We start from the raw sequence: 11,569 nt of genomic DNA, 5'->3' as shown, positions 1-11,569 counted from the left end.
TTGCCACAGGGTCAGTGCACAGCTCTATCACAGCATTCTTTGCTAGAATTCCTCAAATAAGAACGATTGAATGACTCTGTTTTGGATTTCCCGGGCTAGAAAATGTTCGCAGAAGATACTTACAACGGACAGAAAGCAGCTTGTTTGCTACCAAGTCAACAACAATCTTCTTGGAATGAAAAATGAAAAAAGATCCAATGCCTCCCCGTCGGGGAATCGAACCCCGGTCTCCCGCGTGACAGGCGGGGATACTCACCACTATACTAACGAGGAATTGCACACGGGGAAGCTTTCTGATACAGCTTTTATCCTATTTCACCCTCCCGCCCCTGCCGCATTGACAGCGGCCAATAGGCTTGGCTTCTTTTGTTAGCAGGTAATTTTCTCCTCCATCAAATGGAATGAGAATGAAAATGCTGTGTTGCCCACCCCGCAGCACTTTGCACCGTTCCCTCATCCCACCCCTTCTTTAACCGAGCCCTACTCCCCTCCCGGCGGCCCCCTCCCCGTGTCCCTCCCCGGGCTCTCCAACTCACACTCCCAGCTGTCCTTGCGCTCACCCGCTCGCGCTGCATCACGGGATTAGTAGTTCGGTCCTCCCGTCTGCTCGCGCTCCTCGGCTCTAAGAAACTTCTCTTCCCGGCGTGCATCGCGAGGCCGCTTCTCTTTGCCCCTTCTCTCTGTCTCTCAGTCCTGCAGTGGGAGTCGGGCCGCCGAGTGCCGGGGTTCGTGTCTCCGTGCATCGGGTCTCTCAGAGCCATGCCTGCGGTCGTGGATTCGTGTTCTCTGGCCTCTCCCGCCTCGGTCTGTCAGACCAAGCACCTGCACCTCCGCTGCAGCGTCGACTTCGCTCGTCGGGTGCTGGCCGGGACCGCGGCGCTCACCGTCCAGTCTCGGGAGGACAATCTGCGCAGCCTGGTACGGGGGGGGGGGGGGGCTGTCCAGTGTCCCCTTCCCTCCTGGGCCTCCAGTGACCCCATCTCCCTTCCCGGCCCGCGCCCGGGGCCGCTGCTCCGCGGGCTTTGCACCTCCGCTCCCGCCCCCACTCATCTCTCCTTGCCCCCCACCCCCCGTCCCCCTCTCTCCATCCCCCTCTCTCCATCCCCTCTTCAACCCCGCTTAGCGCCTCCGCGTCCCTTCCACCCGGCCCTCCCGGAAGCCCCCTCCCCAGTGCCTGGGCACGTCCTAGCGCCCCATCCCTCACGCAGGGCTCAGGTTTCAAATTAGCAAAAGTCCCTCACCCCCCCCCCAATCCTAGTAGGCAGCGCCATCTGCCCCCCCCCCCCCCATTTCCTGGGCTACAACTCCCAACACCCCCTCCTCAGGCCCCACGCTTCTTCCAGCCCACCTTCCTCATCCCACATCCGGTGGATCCTGATAGCTCTCTTCCCACCCAGGAGCCCTTATTCCAACCCACAAGTCTGTGGGATACGGACCTGTGGGTCCAGTCCTGTGCCTGGCTCCCTAGATCTTCCCTGCGGTCATTTGCAAGCCCCAGACCTTTCTCTCAACCCGGCTTTGAAGTTTCCAGTGTCTGCTCTCTGAAGTCTAGGTGTAGTGATTTCTCAAGGTTCTTTCTGCCCTTTCTTATCGCTTCCTTGTAATTTAAGGACTGGTGGGACAGTCAAGCTTTCTAGGAATGACTGTACAGTTCCAAAGAGCAAGTAATTATGGCGCTTCTAGCGAGTAGTACTTCTGATCATTTGCATACAGTTTGTTTAGAATCATGGAATTATATTCAGTGATTTTACCTGACTCGTGTCACACCTGTTCTTTAGAAATAAGATGGACATGAAAAGACCAACTGTGTTCAGCCTCCCAGGCCGGACAGGAAAGCATACTGTGTGTCTCACCGTGTGTTGAGGTAGTATGGATGGAAGCACAGCTAAATAAGCACTGTGATCAGTTATTGAGGAAGGAAATCAGTGGGGTCAAATAACTGGGCAGAATTACCCAAGTGCAGGTAACAATTGGATGTTTTTGTCTGTCTTTTTCCTATTTGTATACTATCTATTTTAAGCCTATTAATATGAACTCATAAAGCACTTAGCTCTCTTATTCTTGTATTGATTTGCAGTTATTAAAAATGTACTTAAAAAAAAAAAAAAGCATTGTAAGCAAGAAGACAGTTCTTCCTTGGTAGCTTGAACTTTGGGCTTGGGAGTAGGATACTATCTTTTATTGCCTTGACAGATTTCTCCAGCAGGGCTGAAGTTCTCCAGCAGGTTCTGTTTCAAGGCAATCTTCTCTCTTTTTGTTAAAACAAAAATGTTGCTAGTTTATCAGTGCATAATGTGACATTGCACTGTTCACTGTTTTGTAAAAGTAAAACAACAAACACAAAACTTCTGTACCATGTTAGGAAGTGTCAGGGGGTTGAAATTTTGAAAAGAATACCCGAATCTTACCCATTGTTTTAACATTCTTCAGATCTTCACAAAACTAAGACCTTTAAATTAGGATGTTCGATTGGCATGTCTTTTTAGTAAGTTAGCTGGAATTATGTCAATTTTTATGCAAGGAGAGTGATTTGTATGTTTATACTTGTTTGCTTATTTATGACTCATCAAAAGCATAGTCTTGTTTATATTTATTTGAATTTAGTTTCTTTCCTCTACTAGAGAGTCTTGAAGATGTCTCATGTCTTATTATATCCCAGATTCTTAATATAGCACGTGGCCAATAGAGACATTCAGAAGTTTAATTAATAGATCCATTGCATTAGAAAGCAGTGCCCTGCAAACGTAGTATGGATTACACTGATGATAGTGCTCTTAGCTCCCTGGTGCTAAGGTATCATGCCCATCACCACCAGCAGAAGACCTGGGGGAGTGGGAGGTGTGGGGTAGGGGGAAGACATCAGGTTTTCCACCCCATTTTTCAAGTTGTGGAGCTGGGAAGCCTGAAGAAACCTCTAAAAGGAATAATTCCTAGCTTTCTATAATCCTTTTCAAGTTTTGGTATTTACACTGAAGGTTAATATTCAGAATTGATGACAACTTGAAAGCATTTGTGCCTTTTCTTGAAATTCCGGTTTGGCTTAGCTGTTCTTTCTGTTGGTGGCTCAGAGAAGGCATATGGTCTTAGGGTCATGGTCATGATGAGACACAGGGAAGCAGCAGGTGCCTAGCATTGACTAGATAGTAAAATGGCTGAGCTAGAAGTCAGAGCAAGGTGTGTTTCTTGGTTTTTGGTTTTAGTTTTAGTTCCATCATGCATGCTGTGAGTTTTTTTTTTTCCAACACTGCTGACTGTAGATAAGGAGTAGAACTAACAGACACATTGTACCCAGGAATAAGCACTTTTTCTTTCAAACCCTGCTTTGTTCCAGTAAGATTTTGAGATTGCTTACAATTGCATATACAGTATAATAAGATAATTAAGGAATTTAGGGGAAGAGAGAATAAAGATAGTATAAAGAAGTTTGCTGCAGAGCTGACATGGAACTTTCTAGCAGTGTACACAAAAAGGGAATCAATCCATTATATACTCGATGACATCTGACCATGGCAACTGACCAGGCAGCTGGCTGAATAGAAGTACAACCTTTTTTAGAATGTTGTTCAAAGGAGATATTGTGAGATATCCTAGAGTATATCCAAAATAACTTCCTACCATAAGCAAGGCTGTTTCTTAGAATCATCTGTACGTATCTTGGACTATATTTCTTGGAAATGAGGGCTGAGGACAGTTTGAGATATATAGCTTAAAAATTTCATTCCTATTTTCTTTTCATTCAGAACTTGCTTCCTGTATTAATTGACATCTAGTATTTTCCAGGTACTGTGCTAAACTTTTTGCCTTGGAATGCCAGTGTAAGTTAACATTTTCTGTCTATGCATCCTTAGTGTAATGGAGAAAACAGTCATTCTAATTCAGTACAGTAAGTGTTGGGGAGAGTGGAGGACTAGTAACAAATGGATTTGAAGTTGGAGTGACAAAAAATCATCATTACAATAATTGGCTCTTCTGATTCTGAACAGGTATGAAGTTTAGACAATACAGAAAATAGAATATGTTCTACAAGGAAATGACCTAATGAATTTGTCTTTGTGGTTTTAAGGTCTATATGAGAATGAGTTGTTAAAATCATAGATGTTCAAAGTATATTCTGAAAACAAATTAGATATTCAAGATAAGTGTTCAATTATGAAAGAATTTGTACGTGTGGGAAGATAAGCCAGTTCTAATTAGAGTAATAGCTGAGGAAAGTAACCCCAGAAGAAAGTAACCTGAAAGAAATACTTGTCCAGTAGGTGTGAAGCAAGGGATACTCATAGCAAATTTTGCTGCTCTTAGAGAAGAAAAGAAAAATTAAGAAACAACAAAGAAAATTAAGATAGGATGAAATTTCTTTTCCAAACAAAAATTGTGGGCTCCAGAGAGATGAGAATAGAATTCAGTGATTGCCCTTGTGACTTTTTGTGAGCTTGTCATCCATGGATTACTAATACAAAAGAGAAGTGACCAGGAAATGGCTGTTATTACGTGTGTGTGTGTGTGTGTGTGTGTGTGTGTATTTTTTCTAAATCCTAATACTCTGTGTGTGTGTGTGTGTGTGTGTGTGTGTGTGTGTGTGTGTGTGTGTATTTTTTCTAAATCCTAATACTGTTCCAGGCCAGATCAGAGAGAGAGAGAAAAAGAAGATGATAGAGGTAGGGAGATGAGCTAGAGCAGAATTCTAACTGTCCAGGCTTTTAAACCCAGGGTAATGGTAGAAGAACAAACATAATGGCTTAGAGCTGGGAAGTGAAACCAACTTGTGGGTTGATTGTTTCAATCAAATCTTTGGTACTTTGAGGCATTCCAGTAGCAGAATCTGGAAATCAAAAAAGGAAGTGAACTTAGGAGTCATAATGGTGACTTTGGTTTTTCTATAGCCTATTGACTATGAGGTTATACAACCCATGGAAAGGTTGAACAGATGTCCAGCTAACCACTATGGGCAGGGATACCATTTCAGAAATACACTAGTAGAGTTGGACCGTGCTTATTATCCCAACATTCTAGAGGCTGAGGCTAGAAGCCAGCCCAGGTCACAAGGTAAGACCCTATCTCCGAAAACCAAAAAGAAAGAAAGGGGAGATGGGGAGAAAAGCAGGGAGGGAACGAAAGAGAAAAAGAGAGAGAAATAGATATCTTTACTGATATTAGCTGAATATGAGGGCATGGTATGAGCTAGGGAGTGGAGAATATGGTTAGAAAATCAAAGGACCAACTGGAGAACAGATGAGGAAGGAAGAAGCATTAGACAAATAGGAGAACCATTTATGTGTAAAGGGGATTCAGCCAAGTAGCACAGCTCACAAATTCAAGTTGATAAGTTCAAGGTTCAAATTCACAAGTCCAAGGTTATTGCACAGCAGAGCTATGCTATCTTGTAGACCCTGGGAGAATGCATTTTGAATAGCAAAGTAGCTACAAGTCACATTAAAGGGAAGGAAAAGTAATGATGAGGAAGTAAAAGTTGCAGCCATAGAAGATACTGCCCTCAAGGTTTCAAAAAGGAAGGAGAGAGGCTTGGTGTCCATGGCTCATGCCTATAATCCTAGCCACTCAGGTTTAGGTCTGCAAATCTTGGTTTGAAGTCAGCTCCAGTTAACTAGCAGTGTTGGATTAGAAGTGGAAGAGCACTGGCCCTGAGGCAAAAAGCCAAGCCATGCAGGAGTCCCAAGCCCTGATTTGAGTCAGTACCAGCACTAGACAGACAGAGAGACAGACAGACAGACAGACAGAGAGAGGGAAAGAGAACAGGGAAGAATCATTAAGTAACACTGAATGAATGTTGTTTAGATTGGAAATGGGTGGCATAGGAAAACTGAATATTCTAGAATAAGACATTAGTGATGGGGTAATGAAAGAGTCCGATTTTAAGAGGATTATTGGGTTTAAACTACTCAGACATTGGATGCCACTCCTTCCTGCCCAAAGCAGTCATCCTTAAGTGGCCATGGCAGGTACATATGATCTCCTCTCCTGGGCCATTCGGTACCAGCTGCCTTACAAGGTTCAACTTTATCCAGATACATAATGATGGTAATACCCACTCTGCTTATTTGCTTCACAAGTGCCAAAGCTTGTTTTAATTTTTCGATAAAAATTTGAGGAAAGTATATCTTAAGAGTATACTAAGTGTGTATACTTACATGACAATACACTATCAGAGTTGGATTATATAAATTCTAGGAAGAAATATATGGTGAGATGTATTGATGAGTCAGATTTTAATTTTTTTTTTTTTGTTGGTTGTGGGGCCTGAACTCTGGGCCTGGCTACTGTCCCTCAGCTCTTCAGCTCAAGGCTGGTGCTCTGTCCCTTGAGCCACAGCACCAGTTCCAGCTTTTTCTGCTTATGTGGTACTGAGGAATCGAACCCAGGGCCTCATGCATGCAAGGCAAGCACTCTACCACTGAGCCACCTTCCCAGCCCAAGTCAGATTTTAAGTTATAACTGAAGAGCATGTTTAGCAGACAGAATGAAAGACATTTTAATATAGATTGACTTTTACTTAGAGTCTAATACTTGTATAACTATCCCAGTATATATTCAAATCTTAGAACACAAAATGTTTTAGGAAGCCACGAGTCCTTGACTACCATTTTAACTCCTTTCATTCCTGTAATCTCTCTCTGTACCCAGCTAGTTCTGTAATCCTTGTAGCTAACCCATACCTAATACTATTTTTTTCCAGTATATAGAACTGTTTTCTTATTATTTAATATACTCATTTGATTTTAGGTTTTAGATACAAAAGACCTTACAATAGAAAAAGTGGTGATCAATGGGCAAGAAGTCAAATACACCCTTGGAGAAAGACAAAGTTACAAAGGATCACCGATGGAAATCTCACTTCCTATCGCGCTGAGCAAGTATGAATGCTGTCTTCCCCTTTTATACTTGAATAATGGAGAAATGTAGTAATTGGCATGTTCTCTGATCTGATTAGATTTACAGTAAAAGTGAAATATACTTAAGATACTAAAGAAAACATTTAAGAATGGAACTTGGGGGCTGGGAATGTGGCTCAGTGGTAGAGTGCTTGCCTAGCATGCATGAAGCCCTGGGTTTGATTCCTCAGTATCGCATAAACAGAAAAAAGCCTGAAGTGGCACTGTGGTTCAAGTGGTAGAGCACTAGCCTTGAGCCAAAGAAGCTCAGAGATGGTGCCCAGGCCCTGAGTGCAAGCCCCATAACAGGCAAAAAAGAAAAAAAAAAAAAAGAATAGAACTTGGGGTAACTGTGACTTCTTTGGTTACTCATCATTTTACTGCTATCTTCCATGATGAAGGAGGTATTTCAGGAGGAACCTGAGACGTGTTTACAAGCTGCACCTTCTCCTTTGCCCCAGAGGCCAGCTGCTGTTGTTAATGGAATAATAATCATAGTGCTAATCATAGGAGTGTTAACTGGATCCAATGTTGGGATAAGTAGTTAGATATATTCTTCAATCCTTATAGTAACCAGGTTCAGATGAAGAACTCTCAGAGAAATAGTTATTTATTCAAGAAAAATTGTGATTCTGCAGCCAAAATCATCATATCCCCTGATACACTGAAGAGGGGCAGAGGCCTGCATAAGGGTGCTCTGATGCCACTTTTAAGTAGACAGGGTTTTCACGAATTCTCTTCTCTTTTGAGGAAAAGGAGGGGTGTGCTGGTGGTACAGGCCAGCATTTGGGTGGTGAAGGCAGGAGGATTGCTATTTTGAGGCCAGAGTGGGCTATACTACAAGTTTAGGGCAACCCAGACTCCATAACAAGAGCCTGTCTCAAAAAAGGAAGGGAGGGAGGGAGAGAGGGAAGAAACACTCAACACCATTATCCCCATTTTTCACATGAAGAAACTGTGGTATAGGGGCGCCCAGTACTTTGCTTCTCACAAGCCAGGCTGCTAGTCTTCAGAATTTTTGCCACTTCCTTATTCTCAGTACTTTTGAGAGTAACTGGGGTAAGGACCAGTTTTTGCTTTTGCCAGTCCATCATACACAAATACTTTTGTAAAATACCGTAAGTATGAATTGCTAATAAGAAGAGATTAAATACAAGCATATATTGTTTTCTTATTGTTAGATATAACAGACATAAAATTAACTCTACAAATTTCTGAATACTTCTTCTTGGTTTCTAAATATGTTTCCTCTTGGTTAGGAACATTTTGCACGTCAGCACTCTGCTATCCCACGCGCTGGCACCCACCACCATGGTAATAGAAGTTCCAAAATTATTTCTTCCACTTCCCCCTGTCGTAAAAGACTAATTGTAGGATTGCAAGTTTGAGGTTAGCCCAAACAAAGTTAACAAGCTCCTCTCTTAAAAACAATAAAATCAAATGGACTGGGGGCATAGTTCAAGTGGTTAAGTACTTATCCAGAAAGCATGAAGCCCTAGATTTAATCTCCAGTACCGCCAAAGAAATGGGGGAAAAAGAAAAAGAAAAAGGTTAATCAACATCACAGTGAACACTGGTTGCTCTTCACTAGCATAGTAGAGCAATAGAGCGAACAAGACCCACAGGCTAGCATGCGGATTGGAAAGCAAAAGGCACATTGAAGTAATCTGTTGATCTATGCTTCCTTAGAGCTCACTCAATTGGTACTGAGATCTCATATGGTATTGCTTATATTATTCAGTGTTTGTATTATGAATTGAATATTAGGTAGCTGGAATTATACTCTATTGATATGTTCATTTCATATAGGAATCAAGAGGTTGTTATAGAAATTTCTTTTGAGACATCCCCAAAATCATCTGCTCTTCAGTGGCTTACTCCTGAACAGACTTCTGGGAAGAAACACCCATATCTCTTTAGTCAGTGCCAGGTAAGAGGGATGCATAAAGAAAACCACTATCACATGGGGGTTTTATGGGGGGTCTTCCCCTCATGTGAATCTTGTGTAACATACTATTTTCATTTATTCTATAAAGCGGTATAAAACTATATTCTATAAAACTTCACATATACTTCTTGCTCTTAATACATTCATATATTGTATTCAAAAATAAGTCCCCTTTAATTTGGTAATCGTACACCTTCATTGGAGTATTTAGGTTCTCATTGACACCCTGGTACCTAGCATAGAACTTGCCATAGAGTAAAGATCAGTAAATGACCATAAAGTGCAAGGAAAAATTTAGTACAACAGGAATAATATGTACTGATTTGCAGTTTAAAAAAAAAAAAGAGGAAAGTGAAAGATCAAATCCCTAAACCTCCTCAGACAGCATTGCTCATTGAGTTTGGAGTATAAGCTTTTCAGATTTCTCTTACACGCTTACTTATGTAGAGATATTATTTAATACATTAAGTATACTTTAAAATGATACTGTTCTCTGGGTGCCAGTGGCTCATACCTGTAATCCTAGCTACTCAGGAAGCTGAGATCTGAGGATTGTTGGTTCAAAGCCAGCCTGGGCAAGAAAGTCATTGAGACTCTTATCTCCAATTAACCACCAGAAAACCAGAAGTGGCTCTGTGGCTTAAAGTAATAGATAGAGCGCTTGCCTTGAGCAGAAGAGCTCAGGGACGGTGCCTAGGCCCTGAGTTCAAGCCTTATGACTGAAGGAAAAAACAAAAAAACCCAAATGGTATTATTCAAATTACTTCTGTTTTCATTTCAAAACCAATAACAAAAAACCATACAATTAGAGACAGCCTCTCATAAGGAATAGTAAGTGTCAAACTCTTCTGAAAAAAGAAAGATATAGTTCTGTCAACTTAGTAAAATGACTATATTACCAGGCATATTTAATCATTTAAATATTGTTATGTGATAACTATCATGTTAGGTTTAAATGGAAGTTAAAGATTAGAAATAATAAAGCATGGTTTATAAACACATTTACTTTGTGTGGTCACTTAGAATATCTTTTCAATCTAAGAAAACTTAGTTCAGTAATCTGGAAGATGTAAAATGTTCTGGGCAAGAATATATACATTGTTCTCTACCAGTAGCTGATTTTCACTCAGTATTTCTCTGGAATATCTGTAGGCTAAAGTTAACGGGGAATATAATATTTGTGAGTCCTAAGAATGTAAAATTTAAGTATATTATTCTATTTTTTTATTGGTATCAGTTATTGAAATATGGGGAAATAAATTTCAGCTAAATAATTTTTGCAGTTGACAGCAAGTAAACAGACGGGATTCTTTTTGATGAATATGTTGGTTATACAAATTTATTTGCCTCAGTCTTTGCAATAAAATACATGTAACAATGCCTTTGACACTGCCCAATCACCTACCTACAACATAGATCAATAAAGAACACAGGAGTCATGAACTGAGAACCCTAATTTGGAGAGATCGACATGGTTCTTGTTGTCCTGCTTATTTCATCCAGTAGATATCTGGGAGCCTATGTCTTTGGGGAATCCTCTAGATCTGAAGAAAGGAGCTGAAGTCTAAGAATTTTAAGGAAGGCTAGGATTTTTCACAGAGACTGGTGCTGATGATGTTAGTGTCAGACCTGCTTTAGTGCAGTAGACTGTCTCAACAAAGCTGGGCTTTGTTGTCTCTTAGGGATGACTTATTTATAAATAGTTTGGCTTATGAAATTGTGGCTGTTCTTTTTGGTGGAATCTGTGTTTATGACAAATTGATGTGAGAACATAGAACTAATATCACATCTTATAAGAATGATTATATGATGGAAGGAGAGAGGGAAAATTTGATCCCAATACATTATATGCATGGGATAAATAGCACAATGCAGCCCTTTTGTGCAACTAATTTACATTAATAATTTTTAAACAATGAATAATGAGAGTGTCTATTTCCTCCCTCCCATCCTCATTTTTACTTTCAAGCTTTGCTGCAAGATTGAAATGTCACGACAAGAACATTTCTCAAGCTATTTTCCTGAGAACACTGAGATTACATTAGATTTTACCTCACCAGAGAAAAACAGGTTTCATGCTAAAATACGTGTGATGAATTAAACAGGTTTCTTCATTGTAGGTCTTTCTAGATCATTCAGAAAGCTGGTGTTCCTAGCGACTCTCCAGGTTGGATGGAGTACGCGGTGGTCCATAGCTTTATGTCAGTGCATTGCCCATCTTCCTCAGGGATTCTGAGAGCCTGGAGCTCACTCTAGTTCCTAGTGCTTACTGGGTGCTACTGTTAGGCAGAGTTCAGAGCAGCAACATTGCCTAACAAGTTTCTTACTGCTTCACTGAAATGTGAAGGGTGACTGTAGATTATAAGAGGAAATCTGTATTTAGTTTTGGAAAGAATGTCTTAATGATTTCTTCATGACTCAATTTTTTAGGAAAGGGACTCACAATTTCTTTTTCTTGTGCCCTCTCTCAGGCCATTCACTGCCGAGCAATTCTTCCTTGCCAGGACACTCCTTCTGTGAAATTAACTTACAGTGCAGAGGTAAATGTCACAGATTGTTAACTGTATCGAATAATAAGTAAATATGGCAGGCATGTTAAGAAGAGATGATAGTTTTAGTTTTAGAACTAGAAATAGTTTCATGGAATTCTACCTGAAATGTGTTTTTAAAAAAGTGAGGACATTAAACATCCACTTCAAAGGCAGTTTTAACATTATAAATATGAAAGAAGGAA

At 40.9% G+C, this 11,569-nt stretch overlaps 1 protein-coding gene and 1 non-coding gene across 3 annotated transcripts in view; one reads left to right on the top strand and one right to left on the bottom strand.

Annotated features, from left to right (window-relative positions):
• Positions 1 to 201: 201 nt before the first annotated feature.
• Trnad-guc lies at positions 202 to 273 on the bottom strand. Its single transcript has one exon. It is a non-coding gene; the product is annotated as a tRNA-Asp (tRNA).
• Positions 274 to 676: 403 nt separating this feature from the next.
• Positions 677 to 11,569, top strand: part of Lta4h (leukotriene A4 hydrolase) — a 33,019-nt gene continuing 22,126 nt past the window's right edge. The window contains exons 1-4 of one of the 2 annotated variants that reach the window (XM_042693186.1): positions 677 to 918; positions 6,739 to 6,869; positions 8,697 to 8,817; positions 11,307 to 11,375. In XM_042693186.1, the coding sequence (XP_042549120.1) occupies positions 760 to 918; positions 6,739 to 6,869; positions 8,697 to 8,817; positions 11,307 to 11,375 (480 nt within the window). In that variant the 5' untranslated portion in view covers positions 677 to 759. The remainder of the gene's footprint in view (positions 919 to 6,738; positions 6,870 to 8,696; positions 8,818 to 11,306; positions 11,376 to 11,569) is intronic. The other variant, XM_042693185.1, reaches the window with a different exon arrangement.

The sequence above is a fragment of the Dipodomys spectabilis genome, unplaced genomic scaffold (genome assembly GCF_019054845.1).
Source record: "Dipodomys spectabilis isolate Male_0828 unplaced genomic scaffold, ASM1905484v1 ptg000163l, whole genome shotgun sequence".
Classification (NCBI taxonomy): Eukaryota; Metazoa; Chordata; class Mammalia; order Rodentia; family Heteromyidae; genus Dipodomys; species Dipodomys spectabilis.
Note: the sequence above shows the minus strand (reverse complement) of the source record. Positions and strands in the feature narration are given on the sequence as shown.